At 57.9% G+C, this 27560-nt stretch overlaps 1 protein-coding gene across 1 annotated transcript in view; it reads right to left on the bottom strand.

The window, feature by feature from the left end:
• COL23A1 (collagen type XXIII alpha 1 chain) overlaps nucleotides 1–27560 on the bottom strand; it is a 308084-nt gene that overhangs the window by 7433 nt on the left and 273091 nt on the right. Inside the window, exons 6-23 of the mRNA XM_062189615.1 lie at nucleotides 16038–16064; nucleotides 14929–14955; nucleotides 13375–13401; nucleotides 9521–9637; nucleotides 8613–8648; nucleotides 8183–8209; nucleotides 7445–7469; nucleotides 6778–6833; nucleotides 6229–6291; nucleotides 5850–5894; nucleotides 4791–4868; nucleotides 3426–3479; nucleotides 2769–2813; nucleotides 2164–2253; nucleotides 1541–1603; nucleotides 1227–1283; nucleotides 1055–1081; nucleotides 79–141 (exon numbers count right to left, since the gene is read on the bottom strand). Of these exons, the coding sequence (XP_062045599.1) occupies nucleotides 79–141; nucleotides 1055–1081; nucleotides 1227–1283; nucleotides 1541–1603; nucleotides 2164–2253; nucleotides 2769–2813; nucleotides 3426–3479; nucleotides 4791–4868; nucleotides 5850–5894; nucleotides 6229–6291; nucleotides 6778–6833; nucleotides 7445–7469; nucleotides 8183–8209; nucleotides 8613–8648; nucleotides 9521–9637; nucleotides 13375–13401; nucleotides 14929–14955; nucleotides 16038–16064 (927 nt within the window). The remainder of the gene's footprint in view (nucleotides 1–78; nucleotides 142–1054; nucleotides 1082–1226; nucleotides 1284–1540; nucleotides 1604–2163; nucleotides 2254–2768; nucleotides 2814–3425; nucleotides 3480–4790; nucleotides 4869–5849; nucleotides 5895–6228; nucleotides 6292–6777; nucleotides 6834–7444; nucleotides 7470–8182; nucleotides 8210–8612; nucleotides 8649–9520; nucleotides 9638–13374; nucleotides 13402–14928; nucleotides 14956–16037; nucleotides 16065–27560) is intronic.

The following is a 27560-nucleotide window of genomic DNA, read 5'->3' as shown; positions in this document are numbered from 1 at the left end:
TGGAAAAGGCATGGTCAAGACACATGACAGTGACAGGAACCAGCACCTCTAGGGACACACAGGGCTCGTGACACTCACAGGCAGCCCGCTGGGGCCTCTCTCACCAGATGCGCCCTTCTCTCCCTTTGCTCCATCTAATCCCTGGAAGCAGAGAGGGGAAGGGTCAGAGAGATGGCAGGGCAGGCTGAGCTTGGCAGAGGGGCAGCGCTTAGGCTGAGGCAGGCCTGGCCTCAGTTCAGTCTATGGCAGGTAGAATCGGAGGAGCTGGGGATGTGCACTTTTCCCAGCCCTGCCCTCCAGTCATTGTGGGAGGGGGTTATGGTCATGCCCATTGCACAAACAGGCCAAGAGCCCAGCACCACAGCTGGGAAGAAGCAGGGCTGGGTATGAAGCCGGTCTCTGAGCCCCAGCCTTGGACCCTGGACAGCAGCTGCCTCTTCTAAATCTGCTCAGGGAGAGCCTTGGACAAAACAGAACCAGAGGCAGCACATGTGGTGGGACCACCTGCTCTGCCCCACTCAGATCCGGGATTCCACCACTGCCTCCCCTATCTGCCCCCAGAGCTGGGGAGGCAGAGCTGTGCTCTCCTCCCGGGGTAAATGGGCTGTGGGGCGTGACAGGAGGCGGGCCAAGGGGCCCTCCCCATGGCTGCTTTAAGTTAAAACCCAGAACACGGACATTGTGTAATGCACAACCAACCTACCCGAGCCTTGGTGCTTCAGGCTGTGGGCAGTGGAGAGACGGACACGCACGGGGAGAAGGGGGTGTACAGGGCAGGGAGGCGCAGGGCTGGGCGGGAGGGGCTGGAGGAGGAAGGAAGAAGGACTGGGATCTTGGCAGAGGGACGAAGTTAAGAACAGGGCCCAGTGTGGAGGTGGGGTGCTGCTTCCCAGGATGTCAGAGGGGCCAGGCACCAGTGGATGTACAGCGTCCACCCTGGGAGACCCAGGGCTGGGGCCAGGCCGAGCGTGGGGCCCTCCCTTGTGCCCCAGCAAGGCTTTCTGAAGCTGCCCAGCTGTGTCTTCAGCTAGCAAGGCAGCTTCCACCCTCTTACCTTGGGACCTTGGACTCCCTGGAGGCCCTGCAGGGGGAGAAGGCAAATCAGAAACAAGTTCTGCTGTGCAGGGCAGGGCCGTGCCCTGGGTTCAGCCGCCCTTCCCTGCTTGCCCCACCAAGACGCCTTATCCTCCTCCCACCACCCTCTGGTTCAAGCCACACATCCTTACCATGGGACCTGGAGGGCCGGGGGGGCCGGGTGGCCCTGGCTCCACTATGATCTGGGCCTAGGAGGTCCCGAGACAGGTCAGTGACTCACTGTGCCGCCATCCCTCCCGGCCCGCATGGAGGCTCCTACCTGTCCCAGGAGGGCACAGCACGGGAGGGGCTCAGCCTTTTGGTTCTCAGATGAGCTGAGTTGGCTGACACACTCCCTGGGCTCTCTCCCCCCTCCCACGGCCCTGGGTTGCGTCAGGCCAGTGGCCTGTGTGTCTCAATCCTCGGGGTCCTCACTTGGCCTGGGCTGGGTGTTGGGGGCCCTTACCAGGCTCTCCTGGAGGCTGTCAGAAGCCGACTCTCCCTTCTCCCCCTTGAGACCATCGGCACCCTGCAGGAGAGGGGGGCCTGTGAGTCCTTCCCCCATCACCAAAACTACCACCCTGGGGCTGGGCCACTGGCCCCACAAGCTGGCCAGGTAAGCTGGCCTTTGCAACCTAGAAAGTGTCCCCTAAGTCAGCGGCAGGCCCCGCGTGGTGGGCGGACTGTTTAGGGAGCCCACTGCCGGAACACAGATTGTTTTCCTGCAGTATAAAGTCCAGGGTTCAAGCCCCAGTGCCCCCTCCAGCCAAGGGGTCCTCAGGGGTGAATGTGGCTGTGAGGTGAGGGGTGTCAGTGACTGCTTTTTTTTCTTTAAGATTGATTTATTTGAAAGACAGAGTTACAGAGAGAGACAGAGAGACAAAGATCTTCCATCTGCTGGTTCACTCCCCTAATGGTTTCAAGGGCCAGGGCTGGCTGGGTGCAGGGACTGCAAGGCTGGCTGGGGCGTACCCAGCTGCTTCCCTGCTCTCCTCATAGCCCCCAGCAGCCACCCTGGGGTGGGCACACCTTCACCTTGGGACCCCCTGAATAGCAGGTAAGCAGGATGGGGTCCTGCCAGGCACATACCGGGAGGCCAGACAAACCCATCTCTCCTGCTTCTCCCTTGGGTCCAGCTGGCCCGGGCTCTCCTGGGTCTCCTTTCGATCCTTTTGGACCCTGAAAGCCACAGAAACAAGGGGTCAGTAGGACCCAGCAGGCCTTCCCCCTTCTCCCACCCTGGAGGATCCCCAACACTTCATCCAGGCAGGGCCAGACCCCTGCTTTCTCCTTATGGGTCTCGCCTCCAGGCCAAGGAGCTGGCGTTTTGGCTGAATGCAGTGGGGGTGCTGGAGAGAGACAGGGAGGGAGCATCCTAACCATGCCTCACTGCACACTGGGGTGCAGGTGGCTCAGGGTTGGGGGCAGAGGAGACAGGGATAGCCCCTCGGGGCACCCATGGTGGCGACTCTGCCATATCTCAACCCCCAAATACCCTTCCAATCGCTGCCTTCTCTCTCCCAGCCAAAGATGCACACCCCAGTAGCCACCTGGGGACCAGCAGTGAAAATACACCCAGAGATGCCAAGGGTGATGGTCATACAGGGGCATACGCGCATACACACACACACGTGCACACACATGCAGTCTGACACCAGGCCCCAAGTTGCCGAGGAGCGGAAAAGCCCAGAGACCTTCTCTCCATCGATTCCGGGAGCACCGGGCAGGCCAAGCTCACCCTGGAAGGGAACAGAGGGTGAGAGCGGTTGTGCCTCCCTGGGCCCCGCAGGGGTTGAAGACCCAAGGGGCGGCTTCCACTGGGTCTCCCTGGCTGGCAACACCCACCGCTCTGCGGCTGGGCTTCTCCAGGGGCCCAGGGCCATGGCAGGCACCCACAGCCTCCTCTCCTTCATTGCCCTTCCTGGGTGGCGGGGGTGATGTGGCCCGTGGCTATCGTCTGCAAGCTGGAAGTTGAGGCTCAGGAAGTTCAATGATTTGCTCCAGGCCCCATAGCTCAGGAATAACAGAGCCAGGCCCAGCTCTTTTCTGACTTCCAAGTCTGGGGCTGCTTCCCCTGGGACAAATGGGTGCCTGAAAACGAACAGGCACAAGCCACAGGCATAGCTTTGGGCATCTGCGGGGGGCACTGTGATGTCACAGCTTTTAAATGTGTGAGAGAGACTTTCCAGGGATTTAGCTTGGTTAGAAAAGGGAGACCCGTTTCTCTGAATCCCCAGCAGCCAGGCCAGGACCACCATGGCAGAAGCAGAAGGTCCCATGGTGGAGAGGGGAAGGGAGGTGGGCCCTGGAGAAATGGGTGTGGGGGACCATGCAGATGCGTCTGCACTAACCTTGGCTCCGGGCATCCCTGGTGGCCCCGGGGGCCCCTGTGGCCCGGGAGGACCCTGTGTGCGGAAGTGAGGCTGGTCAGTGGCCAGGCAGGGCCTCCTCCCCTCACTGCCGCCCAGCCCCTTGCCCAGGGGCCCAGTCCCTGGAGAGCTGGGCTGCAGCAGGGTTCAGCGTCCCCAGAGCCACTTCCCACAAGTTGGGGTGGGCCTCACTACTCTTGAGGGAGTCCAGGGAGGGGCACCTGGTTTTGTCCACGGCCTGGAGGCCCAGAGTCCCTGTGCCCTCAGAACCAGCCTCCCTCAAACACAGATTCCCTCAGAACACCCTCCTGCTCTACACCCTGCCACGGCTCCCTGCTGCCTGCTGGAACTTAGATCCCTGCTGGCACCCAAGGCCAGTCAAGAGCCGCCTTGCCAACCGTGGCTGGCACTGACCTCCCTGCTGTCCTGCGAGCTTTCTGCCCTTTTGGCTCTGTTGCCTGCTGCCTGCCAGTACTGGGCAGGTCCTGGCCCTCACAGGTGGGGCTGGGGTCTGCTCCCAAACTCAGGCCCCTCCCACAGGCACACCCAGCCCGGCCCCTGCCCCTCTGCCCTTCTGTTGGCTTCATTTCTTCCATGCTGCCCACCCTCCTCTAGGATGGGGCCCAGCGTCCCCCTCCCTGTTGGGCTCCCCACCCCCTGGCCTCTGCTGCATCTTCTGCCTTCACCTTCTACACTGTTCCTCAGTGGCTTTTGAACATCGTCCCCTTGCTCAGGAACTGACCACGGCTGCCCGCCGCCCATCACATTGAGTCATCATCCTTGCCTGGCATCCAAGAGCCAAGCCCCACCTCCCTGCATGCCCTGTGGCTCTCTGCCAGCCTGCATGTGCCCATGGTCAGGGTCATCCCCGCCATGCAGCCTTGTGGGCCGTAGTCACCAGCAGTTTGTGTGCCCCTGAGGCCTGTGCCTCGGGAGCTTCAGTGCCAAGGCCAGTCTGGAAACTGATGCGCCTCCCCCTCCCCCGGCCCCCTGAGCAGCTGGCACCTCCTTTGCTGGTGGATCCCAAGTGTGCCCGTCACTGGGCAGGCTTAGAAGCCGCACACACGCACGAAGAGGTCTTGATGCTTCCTCACCCTCCTATAGCTCCCTGCTGGGGCTCCCGAGGGAGACGCTTGGCCTCCTGCCCCTGCAGGGGGAGCTCAGGGTCACATGAGCCAATTCACAGCAGCTCTCTCAGCATCATGTGGGTCTGAGCACGGACGTCCCTATCAGGTGTGTAATGCACCTGCGGTCTTTGTGTGAAGCCCCTCCCGGCCCCTCGTGTATGAAAGTGCAGGTTTAGCACAGGAAGTTGTGGGGACCCCCCTGTCCCCCGGGTTACACTACCTTGAGGGAATCCAGGATCCTGCCATCATAGTCGATCACCACGGTGTCCCCCTGCTCGCCCTTGAGGCCTGGTGGACCCTGGGCAGCAGAAGGGTGAGCCTCAGGGTGGGGCTGTGAGGGAGTGGGGGCTGGCCATCCCTGCCTCCTGCCACAGGGCCTATGATCCCGGCCCGCGAGAGAGAGCGCAGGCTGAGGAACGTGCTCCCCCCCAACCAGGGGCAGCTGTGGTTTCCCTTCACGTGGCCCCCTCAATGTGGCCATTCGAGCCCACAGCCTGATCCCTGCTGTCACAAGGGAAGACGCCAAGTCCTTCAGATTTCTAAATGTTGCCAAAGACATAACAGAAACAAGCAAAACTCCCCAAACTCTCCCCAACTCTGTGAAAGACCTGGTCTCCCTGTCTCCTGACTGTGGGTGGGGTGGCACATCCCACACGCTCTCTCCCCCACCTGCTTTGTCCATGGTTGCAGGCAAGCACATGGCTGCTGTCTGGCGCCTCCCTTCTGAGCCTCCCTTCCTCACCAGGCTGCTCTGGCTGGGAGAACCGCATAGGTCACGCACACTTTGGCTCAGGCCTGGGCCTTGGCTGCCCCCACAGTGGTGGCACACACAAAACTGTCCAGGGTACACACAACTGCTGTAGCCAGGACACAGTCTGACCCCTGGCCACCTGTACGGCCAGGCGGGGGGGCTCAGGTGCATTTTTTTTGGAGGGAGAAGCCAGCTGCTGGGGGCATGGGGAGATGTGACTGCTTCAGGTGACAGCTGAGGACAGAACCTTGGACGTCCCTAAAGGTATGCGGACAGGGGCTGGTCACACAAGACCTGGGCCTGGCTGGGGTACCTGGCTTCCCGGGACAGGGGGCTGCGGCCTGCCCACCATGGGTGGAGTCATGCCACATGACCCATGGAGGATCTGTGTTTGTGAATACAAAGAAAAGTCTAGAAGGCCATCACATCCCTGGGGACAGAGAGAACGCTGGGGACTCTGTAGGGACAGGGGTTTCTGCAGCTACCAGGCCACCGGGTCCCCTAGCAGTGGCCTGAGGGGCTGCTTACCCGGGGCCCTGCGGCTCCGTCTGCGCCTCCATGGCCAGGCTCCCCCTGTGGAGACACAAGGCTGCAGATTCACCGACAATCCCACAGCTGGAGCTCTCCTGATCTGAGGATGACTATTGAGGACCAGCCGGCCAGGGGGAGGACCTGGGAGATCTCTGACCTCCCCTTCCCCATGGAGGCCCAGTGGAGGTGGCCAGAGAGCACAGGCCCTGTCATCCACCCAGGCTCACCGCCACCCGTCCTCACCAGCCTCCCACTGTGAGTCCAGGAAGATCCCCGGCCCAGGCAGTCCCCACCCAAAAGTGCAAATTCGAAGGGAAATGATGGCTCTCCTGCCGCCTGGGGGAGGGGCTGACTGGGCCAGGTGCCCTGATGTCACCTTTGGTCCCGGGGCGCCATCCACACCGCTTTCTCCTCGGGGCCCCATGCTCCCCGGCTCGCCCTGAAATGAAAACACTCGCCATGAGAGGCAGCGCCGGGCAGGCTGGGGCCTCCTGTTGCACGCACCAGAGCCCACCAAGGGAGGGGAGCGGGGGCGTCTGGGCTCTCCCTTGCCCCAGGGACCGAGGGCCAGGGCCCCACCTTCCGGTTTGGGTCTTGCAGTTGGGCAGACCCAGAGTTCCACGGACATTTGGGAGCAGGCTGTCAGGATCTGGTGGCTGTCGCTGGGACGGGGGATGGGGCAAGGTGTGAGGATGACATCATCCAGTTCCTGGCTAAGGGACAGGGTGGAGAGTGGGGTCACCTGGGATGGGACTTGAGGCCTGTGGAGGCCATGCCCTCCTGCTGCTTCTCTCTGCCTGCCCCAGACATCAGTCCATACTTGCCCCCTACCTCCCATGAGGGAGAAGGGCTTTGAGAGGGGCTCCACTGGGCAGGCAGTGAGAGTAGGGGCAGAGGGCTCTCTGGCAGAGGTGCATGTACCTACCTTGGGCCCTGGGGGTCCAGGCAGCCCAGGTTGGCTCGGCGTCCCGTCATCCCCCTAAAAACAGAACAGGTGAGCTGCAGCCCTCACAGCTGGACACAGCAGGAGACCCACAGGTGGACGTGGCCCCTCCTGCCTCAGCACTCCCCAGCACACCAGGCCCCTGGCTCCAAGCCGCGCTGGGCACGGTGGGTTGGAGCCACCTCTGTCCCCTGCTCCCACCAGCTCAGCGTCAGCCCTGAGAGCAGACCTCAGCAGGTGTGTGCAGACAGAATGGATGGACAGACAAAGGAGAGTTCATTCATTTAGAAGACACTGTGAGCAGCTGCTGGGGGCCAGACAGGCGAGGTTCCCTGCTCAGATGGAGTCAGAGGCAGCTAAAGGACAAGAGATATTCAAATAAGCAAGGGGCAGCACGTCTTGGAAGACAATGCAAGAGGACACGTGATGGAGAGGGACGGGCAGGGGACTTGCTGCAGCAGCTGGCCTGAGAGGGGCGGCGGGGGATGGGCAGTGTTGCTGGGCACTGCATGGGGAGCTGCCTGGCCAGGGGAGTGGTGGGGAGCCATCCATCCATCACCAGCTTAGTGGCTGGTTCCCAAGCTTGAGCACATGCCAGTGCCCCCAGGGGTTCCTTCAGCTGGCCCCCAGGCCCCGTGTCCAGAGTCTCTGAGTCCATGGGTCCCAGGTGGGCCCTGGAATCCACATTTCTCACAAGCCTCCCTGTGATGCTGTTGCTGTTGGCCCCAGGGCCACGCTTTGAGAGCTACAGCCCCCGGCCCCGCTGTGGGGCCCTGTCACCACCCTAGCCTTTTTCTCTGGTCACTTCCCGACCCTGGCCAAGAAGTAATTCCATAGGCCCCTCATTTTCCTCCTTGGGCTCACCCTGGGTGGCGGGACAGTGGGGGTGCAAGGAGAAGCCAGAGCCATTGGAACACAGACATCAGGCCCTTTGCTCCTCTGATGGAAGTGGCTTCTGTGACCCAGAGACCCCTGAACCCCTCAGAAGGTGCCCATGGGTCATGGGGAGGGTATCTGGCTGGAAATCCCTTCCTGGCAAGTCACTGGTCTTGCAAGCAGGGAGCTGGGAGGTGAAGGGTGGGAGAATGCACTGAAAACCCCTCGCTCCAGCAATGCCCACCAGTGCAGCTCCCTTCCCAGGAGCTCCCCTCCTCCTCCTCCTCCTCCTCTTCCTCCTCCTCCTCCTCCTCCTGGAACCGAGGGCTCCAGCTCCTGCAGGGAGGGCCTGGTGCTGCCCAAGGAGGGAGGTGAATCCGGAGCCAGGCCCGGAGAGATGCTGTAATTTGCCCACGGCATTGGTCCCCGACTCTGCTGCCCAGGTTTTACTGTCAGGGAGTACCTAGCACCCCAGGCCTGGGGGAGGGGGCAAGGAGTGGGAGGCACTCACCTTGGGCCCTGGGGGTCCTTTGGGGCCCTGGAATGAGAGAAGAGAAGGTGTCCAACTTTACACTGGAGGCTGCTGCTGGGCCTGTCTTCCTTATCAGCCTGGTTTTGTAAAGGGTGATGCCCCGGAGAGGAGCAGCCGGCTGTCGCTAGAACCCGCCTGGGCTGCTGAGCTCTAGGCATAGGACAGCGGCCGCATGAGGGCTCAAGCGGTGATCAGTGGGCTGCAGGCTCCCACTCAGGGCTGTGTGGCCGATAGCATTCAGCCTAGTGGGGGCCTTGGCCACCCATTCCCCACCAGCGGCCAGCGCAGGAACACACATGTACACACATGCATAGCCCAATGTGTGGGCATGCATGCACACACACACGTGCACGCATCATCCCGGGGTTGGGGTGTGTAGGGGAAGCCTGGGGGTGCCCTGGGTACTGACCATGTCGCCGTCCTGGCCGGGCTCTCCTTTGGGACCCTGAGGAGGCAGAGAGGACGGCCATGAGGATGAGAGGTATCACATGCTCCAAGTACAGGAGCTTCTGCATCCCCACCAGACCCTGAGAAGTGGCTCCCGCTGTCCCTGCTGCCCAGGTGAGAGAGCTGAGGATCAAAGTTATTCATCCAGGGTGACCAGGAGTGCAGGAGCCCTCTGAGTGGCTGCCCTCAGCGGGGCCCTGGGGGGAGTGTGCTGCGTTGACAAGTTGGAGGGCCTGGATCAGGGACAGGGGCAAGGGAAGGGGGCCTGGCCTCCAGGTTTGGGTTAGGAATTTGAGGAGATGACTGAGGCTAAGTAGTTAGTGTGGGGGAAAGAGAGGAAAGCACATGGAGAGGATCAGGGCTTGGTCAAGAGCTGAAGAGAGAGCCCGCGTGGGGGTCAGGGTCAGGGTCAGGGTCAGGGTCAGGACTGGGACTGAGACTGCAATGCAGGACAGGGTTGGTGTCTGAAGGTCTGCTTGGGGTTAAAGTTGGGTTTTGAGTCAGGGTCACGGTTAGAATCTGGATAAGCCTGAATTCGCAGTGTGAACTTGAAAGTCAAGGTTTTGATTTGGCTTAGGGACCTAGTTAATGTTAGATTTCAGGTTTGGTGGGGGCCAAGGTCTGTCTGGCTGGGGTTAGGGTTGGGTTGGGTTTGGGTCTGGTGTCAGGGACATGATCTGAATTGGGGTTGGGGCTGGGAGTTTAGGTTGGGCCCAGGTTCAGTGTCTGGTTGGGTTAAGGTTGGTGTTGGGTCTCTAGTGGGGGACAGGGCTGGGCTTGGGGACTGGCTCTGGGATCAGGGTTTGGGGTTTGGGGTTTGGGTCAGCACAGGAGTAGGTGTTGGGGGTCCAACTCTATGTCTTCTCTTACCACTGGACCTTGAGCCCCCCTGGGGCCGTCTTTCCCAGTGTCTCCAGGGGGGCCCCTGGCCCCAGGGGGCCCTGGGGGTCCTGGAGGCCCAGCAGCTCCGTCTTGCCCTTGGTCTCCCTGAAAGACATGGGGTTTGGCATGACCCTGAGGGTGAGGGGCAGGCGTCCCAGCCTCCAGAGACACACTCCCCTAGGCCTTCTCCCTCCCCAGCCCTTTGGGCAGGCCCGGAAGGAAGGGCTTTGTGGCTGAGCCCCTGACCACTTTTTGATGGTCCCTACAGCTTGGCAGAAGAGGCCCACCCTTCAAGGAACGTGCCGACTCTCAGTGCCTGAAGCCAACATGGTGTTTAGGTGAGAGATGGCGCAGGCCAGCCCCCTTGTTTCTGGAAAGGAGACTGGGCGTCTCCTGAGAGACCTCCCCACCTGGTCAGCTCCACATTCCAGGCCCTTATCTCAGAGAAACGAAAACTTCAGTTCACACAAAAACCTGAGCTTGAACGTTCACAGCTGCTTCATCCGTAACAGCCCCAGACTGGGAACTACCTGAAAGCCCTCCCAGTGTGACCGTTAGCCAGGGACGGGGCACTCCTGGCTTGGGCCACTCCACTCCTGGCTCGGGCCACTCCCCAGCAAGAAGCAGAGGAGGGAAAAGCACGGACGCATGCAGCGGCTTGCAGACGCCCCAAGGGATCACACTGGGTGAAAAAAACCCAGGCTCACAGGGTACACGCTGGAGTCACAGCACACAACCCTGAGTGGCAGAAACCAGAGAGACAAAGAACAGTGTGGCTGGGGGCCAGGCACGGGAGGCGGGGAGGCAACCCCAGCTGAAATGAGAGGTCTCTGCGAGAAGCTCACACCCATGTACACACATGACACTATTGCACAGAACATACAGCATACCCTGTGTGGAAAACTGGGGTAATCTGAGGTTGGTGGGTTGTATCACTGTGGAGTCCCTGGTTGTGAGAGTGTGTTACAGTGATGCAAGATGTCACTGTTGTGGGGCACTGGATAAAGGGTGTTGTTTATTAAAACTGCATTTCAGAAGAGATACTTTTCTCTGAAGGGAGGCGAGAACTTCCCACTTTGCTTATGGCCGTGTCTAATACTGACAGAGACCGTGGATTCAAACGGCTTCCATAGCCTAGGCAGCTCATGTCAAGAGCCTCGGGTGGTCACTAACATCATACATAAAGGTGTTAATTGTTAAATTAACAACAGGAGTCACTGTGCACTAACTCCCAATGCAGGACCTCTGTCTTCAAGGAGTTGTACTATGAGAGTTAACTGTAAAACTTGTTCTCAAAGATTTATTTCATTTTAGTGTATTTAGTGGAGGATATTCTTATGTCTCATAAGTTTTAGTTATGCCTAAGTGTCCAATTCCACTGCTTGTTTTCTTAAGTGCTTCCTTAATTAATGATAAAAACTCATTCTCAAGGACTTATTTTATTTTAATGTATTAAGTGGAGGATATTCTTATGCCTTATAAGTTATAGTTTTGTCTAAGTGCTTCCAAAGATTATCATTCTTGGGTGCTTCCTTAAAGTTAATTAAATTTCTCAAAAAAAAAAAAAGTGAAATTAACTTTGAGATGCAATGACTTTGAACAATCCTTGTCTCAACTGTTGAGGAACAGGTTTTTTTTTTTTAATGCAAATTGTTAACTCTTAGTATAGAGGTGGTCTTCTGGGTATAAAGTTAATTGAAAATGGATCTTAGTGGAGAACGGGACTGGGAATGGGACAGGGAGGAGGTGGAGGGGTGGGAGTGTGGGTGGGAGGGCAGGTATGGTAGGAAGAATCACTATATTCCTAAATTTGTACTTATGAAATGCATGAAGCTTGTATTCCTTAAATAAAAGGTTTCTTTGGGGGAAAAAAAGCTGCAATTGAGTCTACAATGACCTCAAAACAATTATAGAAAAGCCAGGCAGGGTCACACATGCTCTCTCGTGCAACACCCAAGACTTGGACCCTGGTGTTAGTGCCAGCTTAGACCTCAGGCAGCCAGAGCCCTCACCTTGGGGCCCCACCTGCAGGGAGGGAAGGGCACCTCCCAACTGCCCCAGCAGGACCCATCCAGCACGGGCACGTGGCGGGTTATAATGCCAGTCGCTGCCTATCTTGTAACCAAGAAAGGGGGAAGCCTTTTGTGGACCCAGCATGGAGTGCGTGAGGACTCCCTAGGGATGATCTTACTCAGACCTCTGGCCAGCTGGCCGGGGCTCTGCTACTGTCCATTTTCCAGATGAAGAGGTCGAGGGCTCGGGAGTCAGGGTCATTATTCACCCAAGTACAGGGCCAGGCAAAGCTGAGCCCCCTCCCAATATGAAGGAGCTCATCTCTGACAAATTGCACTGAACACAGCAGCCAAATAAAAAGTTAACATAGGATCTCAGTGCCCACCACTCGGATCTCCCCACTGGCCTGGCGTGACCGGGGTCCTGGCCGCCAGGTTGTAGCTCCAGGCAGAAGGAAAGGCCGTGGGCAGCACGGTGGGGTCTCTGGGCCGTGGGTGGTGAGCAGTCCCCACTTCACTTTGTGTTGAATCAGCAGGGATTGAAGGCCCCTTCTGGCCCTTACTGCTCCTTTCACGGCTCAGGGGCTCCGGCTCGGGAACCACTGGCCTGGACTCCTGCAGGCAGACAATGAACATCCACCCTGGCGCAGGGCCTGGGAGAGGTGCTTAGGCTCTTCCCGGCCTGCCTGTCCCTCCTCTCTCAGGGCCTGGCTGACTGAGGTGTGACCCTGGCGACGTGGGGTGAATCAGTGGGGAACACAGCAAACCAGCAGGCCCAGACCGTCCACCCATCCAGTCTACCTTGAGGACACGGAGATTGTATGCATGGTGGTCTCTGTTTATAAAGCCTGGACTGAGCCATGGGAAAACCATCTGGTCAGCAAACAGGTGAAGCGGTCAGTAAGGCAGGTGGGTGATTAAAAAAACCCCAGGGCTGTTTCTGGAGGCAAAGTCAGTAAACCCAGCCCCCAGACAGGTGACAGGCCACTGGTTGTGCAGACCACCTTCTCCGGAGATGGCCTCATGCTGGCTCCCCGTCCTCACTGCCCCCTACCCCCAAGAGCTGGGGGCTGCTCTGTTCCTGCTCTGGCCGCAGGCTGGCCTGTGATTGACAGAGCAAAGGCATGCACAGTGATGCTGTCTCTGCACGTGCCTAGCAGCTCCACTTCCTGCCCCTTGCACTGCTGCTTTGGAAACGCCTTGAGGAGCCCACCAGCCCTGCTGGGAGAAGCCCAGGCACATGGGGAGCCGCCTGTGGGCGACCGGGGCCATGCATGAGGGCCCTGTCGCCTGGGTCTCTGGGTCTGGAGCCTTGGCTTGCAACCATGCCAGAGACCCTAGCAAGCCAGGGACCATGAGCCATTATCACAAATCCCAGGACAGCCATGAAGACGGTGAAGGGTTCTTTCACACCCCCTGGCCTGGGGATTCCAGTCTCTCGAGGAACAAGCATCTGATTGGAAGAGCAGCTTCCACAGACCCCCATGGCCCCCTCCCCCAAAGCAAGCAGACCTGGAAGGACCTTTCTCAGCCCCACAGAAGTCTTACCAGTTCTGTGTGGCCCTGCCCTGCCCTCCTATCCCACGCCTAGCACGGAAGAGCTCTGTCCTTGGGGACTCAGCCTGGCCTGCTCCCAGCTCCTGCTCAGAACCACTGTGCGATGTGCGCTCCGTGAAGCTGCACAGCTGGCCCAACCCTGCCTGGGCACAAAGCCCCTGCCCGGGACCCCTGTAAGGGGAGCTGGGATGCAGAGGACCTGTGAGATGTGTTTCTCAGAACTGCCCAGAACACACACGGCAGGCAGGCAAGGGGGAAACACTCCATCCTTACCCGGGGGCCGAAGTCTCCTGGTACTCCCTAGGAACGAAAAACACGGAGGAGATCATTACGACGCTCTCCACCTCTCTTACACCTGCCATGGAGCACTGCTCTGTGCTCAGTGCTCACATGCATGGCCCAACTTCATTCCAACAAAAATGACAGGCAGCCTCGATTATACCTTCATTTCCAGGAAACAGAGAGGCAAAGAGGCCAAGTGACCTGCCCAAGGCCATACCGCCCGCAGATCCAGGCTTGAAACGGAGGGCCCCTTGTCCCTCGCCAGCAGGCAGCCGTGTGTGAGGCAAACGGCTGCTCCCCTTGGGTCTTGCAGCAGTGCGGAGTGACAATAACTTGTTCTAGGCTGTTTCTGAAGCCACAGGCCTTGCTTTTTTTTTTTTTTTTAATTTAAATTTTTGACAGGCAAAGTGGACAGTAGAGGGAGACAGAGAGAAAGGTCTTCCTTTTTGCCGTTGGTTCACCCTCCAATGGCCGCCGCGGTAGGCGCGCTGCGGCCGGCGCACTGTGCTGTTCCGATGGCAGGAGCCAGGTGCTTCTCCTGGTCTCCCATGGGGTGCAGGGCCCAAGCACTTGGGCCATCCTCCACTGCACTCCCTGGCCATAGCAGAGAGCTGGCCTGGAAGAGGGGCAACCGGGACAGGATCGGTGCCCCAACCGGGACTAGAACCCGGTGTGCCGGTGCCGCAAGGCGGAGGATTAGCCTACTGAGCCACGGTGCCGACCCCAGGCCTTGCATTTTGTGATAGATCAGGACACTTGCTTGTCCCATCTCAAAGCCCTGGCCTGAATGGATTCTGTGACAGCCAGGATGGCGGGAAGGTGATCGGGAGAGCTTTCCTGCTGCGACCTCACGTACTCTGCCCCCGGCTCTGCGAGGTTGCCTTTAACTTACAGATGGGGAAATTGAGGCCCACAGAGCCACACCAACTTGCCCGGAACCATGTGGCTTCTGGTGGTGGAGCCCGAAGGCAAAGATGAGGCTCTGAGCACAAAACCCTGCACCCTCCCATCACAGCGGGGGCCCCCTCTGCAGTTCTCGTGTCCCCATTTCCAAATTCCATGTTGGGGGGGTGTGGGGGTGGCCCAGCCACACCCCAGAGGCTGCAACTGGCCCTGCCATCCCGAGGTCAGCTCTGGGCCCCTGTCCCCTGACCCCACTGGGGGACACACGGGTCTCTCTGAACCCTTGCAAAGTCCTCCAGGGGGCTGCCCACGACTTCCGGTGTCAGACGCCAGGGAAGTCTTTCTCACGAGGGGCATCGGCCCCCAGCAGTCATCGTTCCAGTCCCCATGCTCCCCGGCACCTGCTTTCCGTGTCTCAGCATTTGGGAAGCAGTCATTCCCAGTACCCTGTGCCTTGGAGTCTCCTTATGCTTTGGTGCCTGGAGAACTCAGATTCAGACACAAGCGTGTCAGACACAAGCCTGGCCCCTGGCTTGGGAGGTAGGCGCTACTGAGCCCGCTTTACAGATGGGGCAACCGAGGCCCCACTCCGGGACAGGGGCTGGTGGCAGGGTTCCCCTATCAGCCATCAGCATCACTCACCTTTTCCCCTTTGGGGCCTGGAAGTCCCTGAAAAGGAAAGTGAAGAAAGAATAGACGTGAGCGAGGAGGGCAAAGTTGGCTCCCCTCCTGCTGCTCCACGGCTCGGATGGCAGGGGATGGCAGGAGCGGCAGGCGGCTGAGTGGAGAGCGACACCCAAGCCCCTCAGCCTTGACTGGGTGCTGCCCTTGCTCCTCAGTAGGAGGGGATGGGGACTTGGGACAAGTGCCCACTGGCATCTCCTCAGAGGGAAGTCACTCCTCCCACAGAGCACTCGCTGTTATCACCTCCCTGTGCCCAAGCCAGCCATCTGCAGGCAGTGCACAGAGACCCTGTCCCCAGAATTCTCTCCTTCAAGGGGAGTCTAGGTTCCACTCACACATCCTTGGATGGACGCCATCCATCCACACCAACATCCACCCATCTATGCAACTCTTTCCCTCCCTCCCTCTCTCCCTCCCTTCCACCACCCACTCACACCCATCTATTTGTCCATCCATCCACACCAACATCCATCCATCTATGCAACTCCCTCCCTCTCTCCCTCCCTTCTACCACCCACTCACCCACCCACTCACACCCATCTATTTGTCCATCCATCCACACCAACATCCATCCATCTAGGCAACTCCCTCTCTCCCTCCCTCCCTCCCTCCCTCCCACCACTCACCCACCCACTCACACCCATCTATTTGTCCACCCATCCACATCCAGCTATTTATTTAATTGGGCTGATGCCTCCCTGGGCATCTCGTTCATCCGTTGAGGATGCCCATGGACCATAAGCTCCTGACTCAGGTGTTGAAAACTCCTCGGTCCGACGTCTGCCACAGAAATGGAGACTGCATGGGAAAGGCTGACCAGACACCAGAGACTGAGCCGCCCACGGCTCTCCATGGACCCCCACCCCTGTGGTGGGGGATGCGTGTGCATGCCGAGGGTCCTCCCCATGGCCACATGGTCGGTTGGTGCTGCAGCTGGATTTGAATTCAAGTTTGATAACCCACCGACTTCTTCCTGTGCCAAATTGAGTTCCCAGCGGCCTCTTCCCACGGGCTCCCCAAGACCCACCCCCACCCAGGCAAACCTAGAACTGCCCTTCATCACTTACAGGCTTGCCGTCCAGCCCCAGGGGTCCCTGGAATGAGAGAAAGAGAGAGAGAGAGAGAGAGAGAGAGAGAGAGAGAGAGAGAGAGAGAGAGAGGCAAAGGTTACATATGGAATGGCATTTCCTCTGGGGCCGGCAGAAAAACAGTCTGTCCTGGGCCCAGTAGTCTGGGTATTTTGTCTGCCTGGGGGAGGGGCTGCGGCAGTGGAGGCACCTGTGTGTGGTCTGCTGCCCAGGACGCCTCCTCTGACACTCTGGCTCTTCTCTAACGATCACCTCACCTCACCCAAGGGGCCTGGGCGGTCAGCTGTGGTGGGGTCTTTTGTGCTGGGCTGAGCCTGGAGCTCCCTGGGCCGCTGCGTGGTTTGGGAGAGCCGACGGAGAGGAAAGCAGAGGTGGGGCTCAGAGCCTCGTTGGTGAGCTCCTCTGTTTTCTTCCCCCCACGCCAGCTTCACATGCGTTACTGCCACTTGGAACTGGAAGAGTTCAGCCTGCACTTCTGCGTGGCTGCGGCTGAGGAAAGCCAGGTAACTCGGGGCGGTGCTGGAATCGGGGCTTCTCAGGCCTTGGGCCTCTGGGGTCTGTGGGGGGCCAGCGACCCCTGGGCACCCTTTGTCTGTCTGCTGGACAAAGCCTCACCGAGCTGCCCCTCCGCAGGGGCACGTAGAGGGATCCCGGCCGGCCCTGCAGATCGGCTCACCCTTGACCCAGCAACACTGCCGAGACTCTGCACACACTATTCCCCTGCCTGGCACGCCATTCCCACCTTTGTATATACCTTTAGCTCAGTCACTTCTTCCAGGAAGCCCTCCAGGCCTCTCTCATTCCCATCTGGTCCTGTTCGCAGTACATACACTCTGTCTCACGTGGCACAGCATGTTGTTAACATGTGGCCTGCACAAATCTTCCCTAGGGCAGTTGTGAAAGGGTCCCCTGGGTCCCTTGTGCTTGGATGAGCCCTGGCATGGAACATGTGCCTGAGAAGTGCTGAGTCATGCTAAGGAAACAGCAAGAAAGAAAGATGATACAGTGCAAATACTGCATGTGCTGGGTATACTTTACCCGCAATGCTTGGGACAACATGTGCTTAGAATTTCGGATTGTATCTGTTTATTTGTTTGCTTATTTTATTTATTTGACACAGAAATAGAGAGAGAGAGAGAGAGAGAGAGAGAGAGAGAGAGTGCCCCCATCTGCTGATTCACTCCCTAAATGCCCACAACGACTAGGGCTGGCCTAGGGGGATCCTCCTGGGTGGCAAAGACCCGAGGACTTGGGCCGCCATCGCTGCCTCCCAGGGTGTACGTTAGCCAGGAGCCAGGGCCAGGACCTGAACGTGGGCTTCCTGATGTGGGGTGGGAACCTCTTAGCTGCTAGGCTGAACCCTCCCCAGATTTCGGATTTTTTTTTGAGAATTTCTAACCCGGAAGTCTGAAATCAGAAATGCTCCATTATCTGAAATTTAAAAACAAGATTTACTTATTTATTTGAAAGACGAGTTACAGAGAGAGACAGAGAGACAGAGAGATCCTCTATCCATTGGTTCATTCCCCAGACGGCTGCAATAGCCAGGACTGGGCCAGGCCAAAGCCAGGTGCCAGGGTGAGCTTCCTGGTCTGTCTCCCTGTCTCCAGCCCAGCCTTGTATGCCTCTGTTTCCATTGTCCCTGCTGCCATGACCCCCTGGATGTCAGCTGGCCTCTGGCCTCTGGCTCCCCCGCTCCATGTGGGTGGCTCTGTGTGTGCGGCTGTGGCTCCCCCTGAACCGAGCTCAAACACAGGGCAAACTCTGCATGGATTACAAAGACCCTAATGAAAGCCCAAACTAAGAGATTAAGGTGTACCTTGGAAATAAATAAGGGTCTTTCTGCTTAATGTGCAGGAGCCAGGACCCAGCACACCCTGCAGCTATACCACCCAGCCCTCAGCCGGCCCTTCCCCGGACTGAGACCTGTGGTCTCCTGCGCACCGCCCTGGAGAGCGTCCTGGAATGCGGCTCTGACCGCACCACTCTCCTGCCTGTGGCCTTGTGTGCAGCCTCTCTCCTGGAGGCTGACGCGCCAAAGCCCCCCAGCCCAGGCCTGGACACCTGCTGTGCCCCATGCCTCTCCACTGAGCGTGGATCCTGGCTCCCCACAAAGGGCTGAGATCACCTCTGGTCCCCTGCTGTGGCCCCAGTGCTGCTTCCAGGGAGCACAAGGAAGCATGGTTGTCCTTCTTTTCCAGAAGTGTCCTTAGAAGGGACCCCAGGATGTCCCACAGGGGGGCATCTGGGCACCAGCAGATGTCCCTGGGAGTGTCCTTGGTCTGCTCCTTCCTTGGCGGGACTGCAGGCCTCCTGTCCCTGGTGGGTCAGTGATGGCACAACCTTGACCCCCCCAAGGCCCCTTTCTGACGCATGCGGGGCCCCTGAGTGCCTGTATTTGGGACTGCAGAGCTCCTGGCTTCTACAACGTGGAGCTGAAACGTGGAGCTTCAGCATAAAGGCGGAGGGTGTGGGGCGAGTGTGCTTGGGAACATGGCTGAAGAAAAGCGAAGTCTCCCCAGCAGGCACCATGACCCACAGAGCAGGGGTGCAGGGCCCGGGCCTCAGCTGCACTTGATGCTGCCAGGGCTGTGGTCTGTGGCGGTGGCCCTGGGCTCACCACTGATCCACCTGGGCAGGAAAGCTGTCCACAGACCCCCAGATCCACCATCTGTGTCAACGCTGACCTTCAGAGAGGTGGCTGGGAAAAAGGGAGTCATGGAGGAGGGTCTCCGAGGCAGGCAGAGAATGGAACAGCCCAGCTTGGGGCCATGATTCTGCCCTCTCCTCCAGTGCTGGGGACTGGGAACCTCCCGAGGTTGGAGCCCACACACATTCACCCTACATCCTGCCTCTCCCAAACTGGTGCCCCACGGCACACCGTCCTGTGGGTGTCGTAGGGATTCCGTGGTCAGGGAAGCTTCAGAAACACTCTGGACAGGTATCTTCCCTGTAAGCCCCATGCGAGTCATCATCCTGCTTGTGGGTCTCCGGGAGGGCACCTCCATGGACCCCTCTCCTTCTTGGCACCTGGCTGAGGCAGGTGGGGTGTGCGACCGTGTGGACCACTGGTGGGCTGGAAGAAGGGCTGAGCCTGGCTCTGGGCACTGGGGAGAGGGCCTAGGGCAGGGCCAAAGGGAACCAAGAACAGACATGGATGGGGCACGGTCAGGCTGGACCCAGGGTGTGTCTGATCTGAGTGCAACAGAGGTGTTTGAGAAGCCCAGCTCTGGGGGTGGGGGCAGCTACAGGCCCTGGCAGGTGTGCAGGCATTGTGCCTATCAAGGCAGCCCTGTCCCAGGTAATCGGGTGTTGACCACCAGGCCTGGCCTCTCTTGCAACTGGAGTAGGAAGCCAATGGCCTGCAGCAGATGCTGGGCTGCAGTCTTTGTGTCTGAGCCTCAGCATCTCTTTTCTGGGCCCCAGATCTTCAGTGCTCAATGCCGGCTGGTCCCCTGCCCTGCCTGATCCAAGCCCTGGAGCTCCCCCCGCCCGACCCCACCCCCACCAGGTGTTCAGCACCTCTGCCCCGCCCCAGCTGCCTGCAAGCTCTGGTCTGCCTCAAGCCATCCTTTCCCAGCGGAGATCAGCAGGACGTTCCCAGGGGTGCGAGGAGCAGGCCGAGTGGCCAGCTGTCCTAGGACAGCAGGCAGGCAGGGCTGCCTCTCCCCACTGTGCTGGCTCAGTCAAAGATGGGGGTGTCGCAGAGCCTCAGTTTCCTCCCACATAAAGTGGAGGCCACATGTCCCCTCTCAGACAACAAGTTCAAGTTGCGTCTTAGGTCAATCTCCTCTGCCTCCTCTTTTTCCAGAACGACCCAAGACATGAGACCCCACAGGCAGGCTGGCCCAGAAGTGGGGGGGTCTGCATTGGCTCAGGGGGCTGTGCCGGGAGGGACTCTCCTGTGGCCTTCCACATGGCCGGCAGTGGGACGTGGGCTATGCCACCTGCCGGCATCCTGGGGGTCTCCGCCCTGCCGCCCTCCTACGCGGAGCCCTCTTTTGAGAAATGCTAAGTGTGGCAGAAGAGGAGCGGTTTCCCAGCTCCAGCCCTGGAGCTTCCCAGTGGCCATCAGCCACGACAGCCCGTGCTGACCCCCTGCCCCACACAAGCTCGAGGTCTGCTGAACTAATAGGTCACAGAGTGGCTGTGTTCGGGTGCTCAAACTGGAACTGAACCCCCATCGCAGAAAAGCAGGGAGCCAGCCTCTGGTCTGTCTCCCAAAGCCCAAGTTGTCTTTGCCTGCCCTTATCAAAAGGAATTCACTGACTTGATGGAGTGATCCGGCTAGTCCTACAAGGTTCAAGGAGTCATTCGCTTCTCCAGCAGATAAGAACCTTGATGGCCGGCGTTGTCTTGGGGGCGATTTGTCTAGGGGAACTCCAGGTCTGGGCAGAACGCAAGCTGTCACCCGCACGTAACCCCCAGACCAACTGGAGCCCACCTGGCTGCCATAAATTCCCTAAAGAACACAGCACCACTGACCAATCAAAGGAAGGGCACGAGCTCCACTGACCAATCAGAAGCTTGGACATGAGCTGACCATGCACCTCTCAGCCCCAGTTTCAGTCTATAGGAACTTTTGCCCCTGACTCCTCCGGGAACCTGGGAATTAAGCAACAGCTGCCCGGCTCCTTGCTGTGCGCTTTGCAATAAACACGCGCTTTCTTCCACCATCCTGATGTCATAGATTGGCTTTCTGAGCATCAGGAGAGGATCCAGTTCAGGGGTTCTATAGCGATGCCTCCAATCAGTTTGGGGTGTTGTTCCATAACAAAGCTGGTCAGTGTGCTGCCCATCTTGCTCTGTGGCTGTAATGATAGCTGCTGGCTCCTGGGATGGGGGTGGAGCCCTCACCAGGATGGGGCCCTGGATGAGGTGGGCTTACCAGGATTATCAGTCTGGGGCCCAGTAATTACGCCCCAGATGTCGACAATTGGTCAAATTACAGCCCGTGAGGCCGCATTCCTGTGTGAAGGCTCCCAGCCCTCATTAGGCTGGCCAGTGGCTCCGGGTGGGTGGGCAGCCCCTCAGGGCAGGTCAGCACTATGTGGTTCTGGTTTCTCAGGCCAGGCTGGTTGCACACACGTGGGCCCCGGCAGGAGCTTAGGAAATTCCCTAAGAAAGGACTTGGGTTGAGCCGGCTGCAGGCCCTCGCGGTGAGGCTGCAGACATCTTCCAGCCGGGCTCCTGCTGTCCCCAGCGCTTGCTCTCACCATCTGGGGTGGGCTGCAGAGCACCCAGCTCTGTGGCCCAGCTCCCAGCGTGCTGTGAGGGCTTCGCCTGGGTGGGATTCTGGGAGCCTGTGTGGAGGCTGGGGGCTGCCTCCCACTTGTTCTAGGCCTTGCCCAACTGCCTCCCGCAGCGCCAGTCATCTGAGAAGTGAGAGACCAGGCTTGGACGGTGTCTCTCTTGGAGCCAGTGTAGTTAAAAACATAAACAAAATCTCCGGAATTAGTTGCAACATTTAGAGACTCCTGGCCATTAATCCACTGCCTGGGATGTTGGCATCCCAAACTGGATTGCCTGTTTGAGTCCTGGCTGCTCTGCTTCTGATCTGGCTCCCTGTTAATGTGCCTGGAAGGTAGCAGAAGGTGGTCCAAGTGCTTGGGTGTCTGCACCCACTCTGCAGGGAGTTTCTGGTTCTTGATATCAGCCTGGCCCAACCCTTGCTGTTGTGGTCATTTGGGGAATGAACCACTGGATGGAAGCTTGCTCTCTCTCTCTCTCTCTCTGCCTTTCAAATAAATACATCTTAAAAACAAAAACTAATGTTTCATATAAACACCTGGGACTTAGACTTTGCTTGAAAGTTGGGAGATCTCACAGCTCCAGGCTCACATTCCTGGCTGGCAAAACTGCCTCTCCCTGGGGCCACACCCCAGCTCGGCACCATAGCGAGGAGCCAGCTCTCTAAGGGCATCTGTGTTTATAGGAAATCTCCCAGGTTCCTTCCAGCCCTCTGATTCTGTGAGGCTGCGGAGCCGGCTGGCTTCTATCCTGGACAGAGGGCAAGCTCGGCGAATGCCTCGCATGTTCTGGAAGCAATTACGTCTATGCCCATGGCTACAGGAAGTGGTGTCTACAGCACCATGCCTTGAACCAATCTGCAAACACCTGCCACAATTACATGTCTGCTACCTCGAGTATCATGTATCAGGTATCAGGAAAAACTGCTCCTAGCTGGGAGTGGGGATAATAAAAGGTCTGTCTCCCAGTGTGTGGGGAGGGTGAGACCAGAGTGGGGCTGTGTCTCTCTGAGCTGCCTCTGGCTGGGTGTCCCCATTTCAGGCACGTGGCCTGGTGGAAGGCACTGGAAATAGCAGGAGGTGCCCACCATCATCTCAATTTGCTGCCAGCAGAGGATGGAGGTGTCGGTCACAGTGCGGTCTGAACTCTGGGATGCAGACAGCATCCACGGGGGTGGAGGGACGGAGACGTTGCCTGCTGGGGCTGAGGGTGGCCTGTGTGCATGGCACAGCTCAGCTCGGAAGGGGGCTGAGATCGGCACCGGGGCACAGGTGCAGCATGACCGGGAAACCTTGCAGCAGACTAGGCTGTGGGCATCCACCGGCAGGGTCCCTGTGCCCCTGACCACGCCCTGCTCTGCCTTTGTCTCATGTGGCCACTCTGCCCACTCAGGTTTGAGTCTGCAACCTCCCAGACAGCTGGCCCTGGGCTTCAGGGTGGCTCTCCCTGGCTTCCCCAGGCAATAGCCCAGGTGCCTGTCACTGCTGTGGTATGACATCACACAGCGGGTTAAGAGGTGGAAACAATCTGATGGTGGTGCTTGGGCCTGGTGGGAGGTCCTCAGGTCCCCGGGGGTGTGGCCTCAAAAGGAAGTGCTCCTGAGGGGGTTGGTTATAAAGGCTGAGCTGGGCCCTGCCTCTCCGGTTGCTTCCTGCTCGCCACGCAATCCTTCCTCAGCAAACATTCCTCCTCCCCATCCTCCAGGCTGCCAGGTGGCAGGGTCCATGGAGCCTGCCTGGCTGTGGGCTGTGACCTCCAACCCATGGGCCCAAGCAAATCTCTGCCCTTCCTAAGTAGCTTGTTTTAACTACTTAACTACTACCGTCACCCACAGGTAGAGGATTGGCTGGGACCCTTATGAATGCAAAGAGTTTGTGTAGAATTTGGATTTCCAGATTCCACTGAAATGTCAGAAGATGCCATAATGACCAAGAAAATGGAAAGATATTCCTTGCTCCGGATTGGAAGAATTATATCACCAAAGTGTCTATATGATCTAAAGCAATCTAAAGATTACATGCAATTTCTATCAAAATACCGATGACATTCTTTACAGAATTTGAGAAAACAATCCTAAAATTCATATGGAGTCATATAAGACCCAGAATAGCCAAAGTGACCCTGGACAAGAAAAATCGAGCTGGAGGCATCATAATATGTGGCTTCAAAGCATCCTACAAAGCTACAGTAATTTGGTCGGCGCTGTGGCTTAACAGGCTAATCCTCCGCCTTGCGGCACCGGCACACCAGGTTCTAGTCCCGGTCGGGGTGCCGGATTCTATCCCAGTTGCCCCTCTTCCAGGCCAGCTCTCTGCTATGGCCCAGGAAGGCAGTGGAGGATGGCCCAAGTCCTTGGGCCCTGCACCCCATGGGAGACCAGGAGAAACACCTGGCTCCTGGCTTCGGATCAGCGAGATGCGCTGGCCGCAGTGGCCATTGGAGGGTGAACCAACGGCAAAAGGAAGACCCTTCTCTCTGTCTCTCTCTCTCACTGTCCACTCTGCCTGTCAAAAAAAAAAAAAGCTACAGTAATTTAAACAGGATGGTATTGGTATAAAAACCGACTCACAGATCAATGGTGCAGAATAGAGAACCCAGAATTTAATCCATCTACACACAGCCAACTGATTTTTGACAAAAATGCCAAGAATATATATTGGAGGAAGAATAGTCTTTACAATAAATGGTGCTGGCAAAACTGGCTGTATAGATGTGGAAGAATGAAATTAGAACCCTATCTCTTACCATATACAAAAACCAACTCGAGAGGGATCAAAGACGCAAATTTAAGACCTGAGACTGAAATTGCTAGAAGAAAATGTGGGGAAACATTTCAAAACATTCGTGCAGGGAACAACTTTTGGACAAGACCCCCAAAGTGCAGGCAACAAAAGCAAAAGTAGGGAAATGGGACTTTATCCAACTCAGAGCCTTCTGCGCAGCAAAGGCAACAGAGTGAAGAGACATCCAACAGAACGGGAAAAAAAAAATCCCATTCTCCAGCTACTTATCCGAGGAAGGATTAACATCCAGAATATAGCAGCAACTCAAGAAACCAACAATCAAAACCAAACAAACAACAACAACAACAAACAAAACCAACCACTCCAGTTAACAAACAGGAAAAGGATCTGAATAGATCCCAAAAGAAGAAATACAACTGGCCAATAAATATATGAAAAACACTTGGTATCACTAACCATCAGGGAAGTGCAAATCAAAACCACCATGAGGCATCACCTCTCCCGGGTCAGCATGGCTATCACCCAAAGACAGACAGTACCTAATGCTGGCAAGGATGTGGGAAAAGGAGAACTTGCTCTCTCTTTTTTTTTTTGACAGGCAGAGTTAGACAGTGAGAGAGAGTGACAGAGAGAAAGGTCTTCCTTTTCCGTTGGTTCACCCCCCAAATAGCTGCTACAGCTGGCGTGCTGCGCCGATCCGAAGCCAGGAGCCAGGTGCTTCCTCCTGGTCTCCCATGCGGGTGCAGGGCCCAAGCACTTGGGCCATCCTCCACTGCCTTCCCGGGCCACAGCAGAGAGCTGGACTGGAAGAGGAGCAACCGGGACAGAATCCAGCGCCCCAACTGGGACTAGAACCTGGTGTGCCGGTGCCGCAGGCGGAAGATTAGCCTAGTGAGCCATGGCACCAGCCAGGAGAACTCTTATATACCGTTGGTAGGGATGTAAATCAGCACAGCTATTGTGGAAAACAGTGTGGAGATGCCTTAAAAAACTAGGAATAAGGCCGGCGCCGCGGCTTAACAGGCTAATCCTCCGCCTTGCAGCGCTGGCACACCGGGTTCTAGTCCCGGTCAGGGCGCCGGATTCTATCCCGGTTGCCCCTCTTCCAGGCCAGCTCTCTGCTATGGCCCGGGAATGCAGTGGAGGATGGCCCAAGTGCTTGGGCCCTGCACCCGCATGGGAGACCAGGAGAAGCACCTGGCTCCTGCCTTCGGATCAGCGCAGTGCGCCGGCCGTGCCGGCCATTGGAGGGTGAACCAATGGAAAAGGAAGACCTTTCTGTCTGTCTCTCTCTCTCTCACTGTCCACTCTGCCTGTTTAAAAAAAAAAAAAGGTCTGTATCAGTTTTGCTGCAAATACAGTGTTTTGTCAAACTTCACTCTACATCTTTGTCAAACAAATGGAAACGAAGTATCTGCTACTATAGGATTGAGGATTTTATGACTATTTTACAATTTATTTTATGTGAGTTTGAGTATCTTTTTTTGGTAAAAATTTTGTTTCTTTATTTGAGAGGTAGAGTTATAAACAGAGGGAGGGAGAGACAGAGAGAAAGGTCTTCTAATCGCTGGTTCACTCCCCAAATGGCCTCAATGGCCAGAGCTGAGCTGATCTGAAGCCAAGAGCCAGGAGCTTCTTCCAGGTCTCCCTCATGGGTGCAGGGGCCAAGTGCTTGGGCCATCTTCCACTGCTTTTCCAGGCCATAGCAGAGAGCTGGATCGGAAGTGGAGCAGCCAGGACTTGAACCCCATATGGGATGCTGGCACTGCAGGTGGAGGTTTAGCCTACTTTGCCACAGTGCCCGCCCCTGGGCGTCTTTTGACTTGACTATTGTTTTATGGTCTTTTCCTTTGTGGAACTGTTTATTAGGTAGAGCTATTTAATAACATATAAAGTTGAAAACAAAGGTGTCACGTTGTAGCTCTGAGAATAGCTGTCCTGCTATAACTAAGTTTGTCACATATACAAGTCAATAAAATCTTCCTAAGCTGCACAATAATGCAACAATGGTCCCTCTGCCTGGGCTGGACTCCAGCCACCCCCTCCCATCCCCTGCTCCGGGTTTGCCCCCAGCCCCAGCGGCGGAGTCTCCCCCTCTGGCCAGCCCTGGTAAGGCACCCAAGCGCTGGGGAGCCTGGAATTCTGGCTGTGAACCGGCTCTCCTTCCTGCCAGGACCAGCCTCCACCGCCCCCTTCCCCGCCCCGCCCCTTTCTGCACGATGGAGGAGACAGAGCAGCCTGGCGCGCAGTGGGTACCGCAGGAAGGGGTGTCCACGTGTGATGCACCCTTGTCCTCTTAGCTGGACACCAGCGACCCTGACCGTGGCAGGCAGGCGCCATTGTCATTGTTCTAAAAACATAGGAAGGAGCTGAAGCTTGGACCCCCAGCCAGGGCCCTGAGCCCGAATCTCCTGCTGGGGCCCCTGTGCTGCTCACTTCAGCCTGATTCAAAGATGCGCCCTGCCTGCGGTTTTTTTTAGCTTTCACATCTGGGGAGAACACTCGGCAGCGCTGCCCCGAGGAAGGGGGCGCGGGCTGGGTCAGGAGGACAAGTAGCCGCCCCCACCACCTGGCCGCTCCCTCTGCGGCTCCCACTGTCGGCACCTATTGACCTCCTGACCTCGGTCCACACCTGCCTCCTCCCTCTCCAGGCCAGGCACAGGCGCCCTGACACAGTGCCCAGCGAGGGCACTTTTGATTCTCTCCCTTTCTCAACCACGGGCTCCGGGAGACGGGGACCCCTGGACGGACCTCTCATCACTGCCGCCCGGAGGCCCAAATGCGCCCTGGGCGCAGTGGGAACGCAGGATGCGCTCCGGGGCCGGGCACTAGAGGGCGCCCTGGACCTGCGGGAGGCCGGCCCGTGCTGACTCCTGCGCCGGGGCAGCAGCCGGGGGAGCTCCACTGGGATCCTGGGCGTTGAGGCTGCAAGCTAAGAAGGGGCTCCCCTGCTGACGTCAGCGACCATGGGACAGCACGGGCTGTCACTCACTGCACCCAGCCCGTTGCAACCTGCCCTTGGGCTCCCCAGAGGTTGACGAGGATCAGGGTTGCACTGGAGGTGAACAGTGCCTCCTCTCCTAGTGCCAGGCAGGGGAAGCTGGGTGGAGAGGCTCCTACCCTCATAGAGGCTTTCTCCCTAGCCTGTTTCCTTTGAAGCCCTGGGCTTGGTGCAACAGCCTTGCTCAGCTCTGTGACAATGGAGTGAGGCTGCTTTGCTGCCCTGGGCACGTGGGGCTTGGCGCCGGCCTGCAGCCCAGGCAAACCAGCAAAGAGCAGGCTCGGCCTCCTTTGCCGGTTCCCTGACGGCTGCTGCCCTTGCTAAGTGACAGCCCAGGACGAGGTGCACAGGAGGCACCAGGGCCACTGCCAGGTCTATATGAGGCATCTGGGGCCCAAAGACAGGAGCAGCAGCTGAGCCTCCCCAAGCTGGGGTGCCCCACAAGGGACACTCACGGGGAAACTGGGCACACAGTACCCGGCCAAGACAAGGGGCAGCTGCCCAGTG

Source organism: Lepus europaeus, chromosome 4, assembly GCF_033115175.1.
Source record: "Lepus europaeus isolate LE1 chromosome 4, mLepTim1.pri, whole genome shotgun sequence".
Classification (NCBI taxonomy): domain Eukaryota; kingdom Metazoa; phylum Chordata; class Mammalia; order Lagomorpha; family Leporidae; genus Lepus; species Lepus europaeus.
Note: the sequence above shows the minus strand (reverse complement) of the source record. Positions and strands in the feature narration are given on the sequence as shown.